General features: G+C 38.0%; 1 protein-coding gene across 1 annotated transcript; it reads right to left on the bottom strand.

Annotated features, from left to right (window-relative positions):
• Positions 1-3,180: 3,180 nt before the first annotated feature.
• LOC130934022 (uncharacterized) lies at positions 3,181-6,138 on the bottom strand. The gene is made up of 4 exons (XM_057863609.1): positions 5,997-6,138; positions 5,767-5,844; positions 5,482-5,571; positions 3,181-3,371 (listed from the first exon to the last, which is right to left on the bottom strand). Exons 1-4 carry the CDS (start codon positions 6,136-6,138, stop codon positions 3,181-3,183), a joined length of 501 nt encoding a protein of 166 aa, XP_057719592.1.
• Positions 6,139-6,667: the final 529 nt, after the last annotated feature.

Here is a 6,667-nt window from a genome sequence, read left to right as displayed (position 1 = left end):
ATTTTCATCTTTTGATCATCTTTTGAACTCTTGATCACATTTTGGGGAGGCTGGCCACTCGGCCATGCCTGGACCTTGTTCTTATGTATTTTCAACGGTGAAGTTTCTACACACCATAGATTGAGGTGTGGAGCTCTGCTGTTCCTTGAGTATTAATGCAATTACTATTGTTCTTCTATTCAATTCAGCTTATTCTGGTTCTAAGATATTCATTCGCACTTCAACCTGATGAATGTGATGATCCGTGACACTCATCATCATTCTCACCTATGAATGCGTGCCTGACAACCACTTCCGTTCTACTTAAGATTGAGCGTGTTTCTCTTATATTCCTGGTCCATGACGCATGGTTGCCTTGCCTGACAACCGAGCCTTTCATTCTGTGAGATCATAGTCTTCGTGGTATAAGCTAGAATTATTGGCGGCCATTCCTAAGATCCGAAAAGTCTAAACCTTGTCTGTGGTATTCCGAGTAGGATCTGAGATGGGATGACTGTAACGAGCTTCAAACTTGCTACTGTAGGGCGTAGTGACAGACGCAAAAGGATAGTAAATCCTATTCCTACATGATCGAGAACCAACAGCTGATTACCCATGTGGGAAACCATAAAGGACCTTTTTCACTAAGAGGACGGGAGGTAGCCGTTGACGTCGGTGAAACCCAACATACAGCTTGCCATGGAAGGGAGTAAGAAGGATTGGATGACGGCAGTAGGAAAGCAGAGATTCAAGAGGGATGAAGCATTTCCATACGCTTATCTGAAATTCCCATCAATGATTTACCTAAGTATCTCTATCTTTATCTTTATGTTTTATTTATCTTTTAATTATGAAAACTCCATAACCCATTTGAATCTGCCTGACTGAGATTTACAAGGTGACCATAGCTTGCTTCAAGCCGACAATCTCCGTGGGCTCGACCCTTACTCATGTAAGGTATTACTTGGACGACCCAGTGCTTGCTGGTTAGTTCTGTGAAGTTGTGATAAAGAAGTGAGATTACAATTGTGTGACCAAGTTGTTGGCGCCATTGTTGATGATCTCAATTTCGTGCACCAATCCCCTTGGAGAATTTTGATAAGCCCATAATACCTGGCTTAAAGTTTCATGCCATGTTCGGGGTCTATTCCCGATATGTTTTTTGATCAAACTTATCAGGATTTTGTTGGCTGCCTCTACTTGCCCATTAGCCTGTGCATAATAAGGAGTTAAAGTAACCATATTGATATTCCTCGAGGCTGCAAAATTTTTAATTCACTAATCAATAAACATAGTCCCTTGATCAGTACTCAATATTTGAGGAATTCTAAATCGATGGATTATATCTTCTTCAATGAAATCTATTATTTCATTTTGACCAATTTCTATTAAAGGAAATGCTTCAACCCATTTTGTAAGATAATCAATTGCTACCAAGATAAATTTATGCTGTTTCGATGAAGGAGGGTGGATCAACCCAATCAAATCTAAAGGCCAACCTCTAAATGGCCATGGTTTTATTATCGAATGCAACTCAGATGCCGGAATCTGCTGATCGAACCATGCTTCTGGCATTTTTGACACGCCTTTGCATAATCGATACAATCTTTTATCATAGATGGCCAATACACATGATTGCGATATAACACTTATTTTATCTTTTTTCCAGCTTGATGGGCACCACATATTCCATTGTGGACTTCATCCAAAGCAATATTTTGATCATCTTGGCCTAAACATCTCAACAAACTCCCATCAATTCCTTTCTTATATAGCTTATCAGCCATCAAAACAAAATTTATTGCCCACAATTTTATCTTTCCATTGATTGGGATACTGGGATTCCTTAAATACTGAGCAATAGGCATTCTCCAATCAGTATCTTCCCATTCATCTATGCAGAAAACTTCTCTTTTATTTGCAGGCACTAATATTTGATGGATACTAGCCAATTTTTTAAGAGTTTCTGGACCGATTCAATATCTCGAAGCAATTTGGGCTAACTCATTAGCAATTTTGTTTTGAATCCTTGGGATGTGAACCAAAGAAACTTTTTGAAAGGAGGTTAACAACTCCCAAGCGGTTGTTAAATACTTTTGCAACATCTCATTATTGCATTTAAACTCCTTCGATAACTGCTTCAAAACTAATTGAGAATCCCCTAATATTTGAACTTCCAAAGCTCCTTTATTAATTAATATTTCGAGTCCCAAAATCAGAGCTTCGTACTCTGCCATATTATTTGAGCAAGGATATTTTAACTCGAATAAAAATTTTGATGGACTTCTTTCTGGCGAAACAATAAGAATCCCTACTCCTTCACCATCTTTGTGCTTCGATCCATCAAAATATAACTTCCAATAATCGACCTCAACGTCGATCACATTTGCCCCCTGGTCATTCAGATTATTCGAATTATCAACAAGAAAATCTGCAATGACCTGTCCTTTCACAGCTTTCGTTGGGACATATTGCAAATCAAACTCTGTCAAGGCTAACATCCATTTTCCTAATCATCCTCGTAACACTGGGAAACTTAACATGTACTTGATAAGGTCGGTTTGTGCTATAACCTTCACCGATTTAGCTACCATATAACATTTTAGCTTCATACATGCATAGTATAAAGACAAATACAACTTCTCTATCGGGGAATACCTTGTTTCGATATCAGTTAGAACCCGGCTAAGGTAATAAACTGCCCGTTCATGCCCATTCTCATCATCTTGGGCTAACATGCATCCAATTGTGTTCACAGAGGCTGCAATATACAATTTTAAGGGCTCATGAGGACGAACGCTTGCCATAATTGGGGATTTGGACAGATAATCCTTGATCGAATCAAACGCGTGTTGATGTTCACTTGTCATTTGAAATAAATCTTCAAAGATAGTTTATTTTCCCCCGGAAAGACTGAACTTTTTTCTTTGATTTAGGAGCAAATATTGCAAAAATTGTGTCAGCTTTACTTTTATCAATTGCAATTCCTTTCTTATGAACAACAAATCCTAGGAAATTGCCAGCAGACACACCAAATGCACATTTTAAAGGATCCATCTTCAATCCCTTTTTCCTCATGGTAATAAATGCTTTCCTTAAATAATCAATATGTTGATTCACTGAAATCGATTTAACCATAACGTCATCGATATATTCCTCCATAAATTTTCCAATAAACTCATGGAAAATAGCATTCATTGTTCACTGATAGGTTGCATCAGCATTCTTCAAACCAAAAGGCATAACTACCCACTCATAAGTACCCAATGCTCCAGGACAACGAAAAGCAGTTTTGGACACATCATCTTCTGCAATGAAAATTTGGTTATAACCTGAATAACCGTCCATAAAACTTAAAATTTTGTTTCCCGCTGCAGAATCGATCAACATATCTGCAATTGGCATAAAATATTCATCCTTTGGAGTAGCATTATTTAAATCTCGAAAATCAATGCATACTAGTGCACGAAAATTGCAATCACACTTTTGCAATCTGCCCAACTAACCAGCAAGTGCACTGGGTCGTCCAAGTAATACCTTACGTGAGTAAGGGTCGAATCCCACGGAGATTGTTGGTTTGAAGCAAGCTATGGTTATCTTATTATTCTTATTCAGGATACTAACAACAGTGTTTTTCAAGTTCAATTGTAAAAAGTGAAAGGGCATAAAATAAATAATTGTTACTCAATAATGGAGAATATGTTGGAGTTTTGGAGATGCTTTGTCTTCTGAATTTCTGTAACATAATGCTTCCTCACTTTCATAAATGCAAGGCTCCTTCCATGGCAAGCTGTATGTGGGGTGTCACAGTTGTCAATGGCTACTTCCCATCCTCTCAGTGAAAATGGTCCAAATGCTCTGTCACAGCACGGCTAATCATCTGTTGGTTCTCGATCATGTTGGAATAAGATCCATTGATCCTTTTGCGTCTGTCACTATGCCCAACACTCGCGAGTTTGACGTTCGTCACAGTCATCCAATCCCAGAATCCTACTCGGAATACCACAGACAAGGTTTAGACTTTCCGGATCCTCATGAATGTCGCCAACAATTCTAGCTTATACCACAAAGATTCTGAGTAAGGAATCTAAGAGATACTCATTCAATCTAATGTAGAACGGAGGTGGTTGTCAGGCACACATTCATGGATTGAGGAAGGTGACGAGTGTCACGGATCATCACCTTCTTCATAGTGAAGCGCGAATGAACATCTTAGATAGGAACAAGCATGTTTGAATGGAAAATAGAAATAATTGCATTAATTCGTCGAGACGCTGCAGAGCTCATCACCCCCAACAATGTAGTTTAGAGACTCATGCCGTCAAAGAGTATAAAATTTAGATCTAAAAATGTCATGAGATATAAAATAAGTCTCTAAAAGTTGTTTAAATAGTAAACTAGTACCCTAGGTTTACAGAAAATGAGTAAACTAAGCTGGATAGTGTAGAAATCCACTTCTGGGACCCACTTGGTATGTGCTGGGGCTGAGACTTAAGCTTCTCACATGCCTGGGCTGTTTCTGGAATTGAACGCCAGGTTGTAACCTGTTTCTGGTGCTGAACGCCAGACTGCAACATTGAACTGGCGTTGAACGCCAGTTTACGTTGTCTATCTTCATGCAAAGTATGAACTATTATATATTTCTGGAAAGCCCTGCATGTCTACTTTCTAACCCAATTGAGAGAGCGCCAATTGGACTTCTGTCGCTCCAAAAAATCCATTCCGAGTGCAGGGAGGTCATAATCCAACACCATTCGCAGTCCTTTTTCAGCCTGAATCAGATTTTTGCTCAGCTCCCTCAATTTCAGCCAGAAAATACCTGAAATCACAGAAAAACACACAAACTCGTAGTAAAGTCCAGAAATATGAATTTTGCCAAAAAACTAATAAAAATATACTAAAAAGTAGCTAGAACCTACTAAAAACTACCTAAAAACAATGCCAAAAAGCGTATAAATTATCCGCTCATCACATACCCTTAACTTCCTGTTTTTCTTCATTACCGGGACGATATTCAAAACCCACTCAACACAACGTGCAGTTCGAATAAATTTCGCTTTAATCAAGCATTCTATTTCTTCTTTAATTTTTTATTGATTTCTGGGGAAAAATGTCTTGGAGTTTGTTTCACCGGCCTTGCATTTGGTTTTAATGCTAATCAATGTTCCACAAGTGAACGATTGAGACCAGGCATCTCATGATAATCCCAAGCAAAACAATCTTTAAACTCATATAAAAGATACAAAAGTTCAGTTCGAAAAGGATCAACCAAATCCTTACAAATGTAAGTAATTTGAACATCATCAGAAGTTCCCAAATTAACTTCTTCCAAGGGATCTTGAGATTCAAATCCCTTAAAATGATCCTTCTCTTTTATAGAGTGTTTTTCGAAATCCAAAGATTCTAAATCATAGATGCAATCAAAAGTAAAATTAATATCTTTTTTAGAAATAAGATGAACTTGATTATCTACTACATTGATACTACTTCTATTTTCAATACAATGTGTCTTTGCTATTAAATCAGCCATTGGATTCGAAGCATTACTTTCATTACACGTAGATGAAATATGTGAACTATGGCAAAACTCAACTGAAGATATCGAGTTGATACAATCATTATCATTAAAAGAACTTCTAAACCTACATGATCCTACTTCATTAGAAGAATCATCTTTATTCTTTACAAGAAAAAAATTACTTAAATAATTATGCAAAGTTACCAGGTAATCGGAAACTTCCTCAACCTGGTCCATAGAGCGATTTTCAGAAGATCTTCACGATAGACAATCCCAACCAGTTGGAGCAAATCCCAAATCTGGGTAACGCAATTTCACTGACAGGCCTTCCGAAGACAAGTAACAACCTTCATAATTATGAGAATTCAGTGTCCGGTCAACATTCAAAGACTTCAATTTAGGATTATATATCTTGAAATCAACATGCAATTATTTGACATAGAGGTTCGAATCTACTTTAATGACTTCAGGCTTGCATCCTTCGTCCAAAGAAGAACACTTTGATGCACAGTGGAAGGTACTGCACCCACACCATGGATCCAATCACGCCCCAGCAAAACATTATAGCTTCCTTTCGAAGGAACCACCATGAACACAGTGTTTTGCTCAGATGATCCAACCTTCACAGTCAGAGTAATCATCCCTTTGCTGGAGTAGAAAACCCACTAAAGTTCGTCACCCCAATGTTTGTGGGGACCAAATCATCAGGATGCTTTTCCACCTTTATTAACATCCTCTCGGGCAAAAGACTGATGGCTACCCTGCTATCGATCAAGACTTTGTTCACTTTGATCCCACTCAAAGTAGTGGTTATATGAAGTGGACGGAGATGAGACATTTGTTTTTCAGTAGGCCGCATGGTGCACGAAATTGTGTATGCCAATATTAATGGACTATTTAACATAGCTTCACACAACTAACCAGCAAGTGCACTGGGTCGTCCAAGTAATACCTTACGTGAGTAAGGGTCGAATCCCACGGAGATTGTTGGCTTGAAGCAAGCTATCGTTATTTTATTATTCTTAGTCAGGATACCAATAGGGTTCTTTAGTTTCGTATTAAGTAAAAAGAGCATAAAATAAATAATTGTTACTTTAATAATGGAGAATATGTTGGAGTTTTGGAGATGCTTTGTCTGCTTTATTTCAGCTTTTCTCTTGTAATCCTCTT

This window comes from Arachis stenosperma, chromosome 6 (genome assembly GCF_014773155.1).
Source record: "Arachis stenosperma cultivar V10309 chromosome 6, arast.V10309.gnm1.PFL2, whole genome shotgun sequence".
NCBI classification, from domain to species: domain Eukaryota; kingdom Viridiplantae; phylum Streptophyta; class Magnoliopsida; order Fabales; family Fabaceae; genus Arachis; species Arachis stenosperma.
This window is presented reverse-complemented; position numbering and strand designations above follow the sequence as displayed.

Bases quoted from the DNA above. Each gene is read 5' to 3' on its own strand.
- LOC130934022 (XM_057863609.1), bottom strand. From the start codon at position 6,138: ATGATTACTCTGACTGTGAAGGTTGGATCATCTGAGCAAAACACTGTG. The intron at 5,572-5,766 runs GTCTATCGTGAA...CGATATCTTCAG, and splicing joins TGCTCCAACTGGTTGGGATT to TTGAGTTTTGCCATAGTTCA. The intron at 3,372-5,481 runs GTATTGAAAATA...TGCCAATTGCAG, and splicing joins TTTAATAGCAAAGACACATT to ATATGTTGATCGATTCTGCA.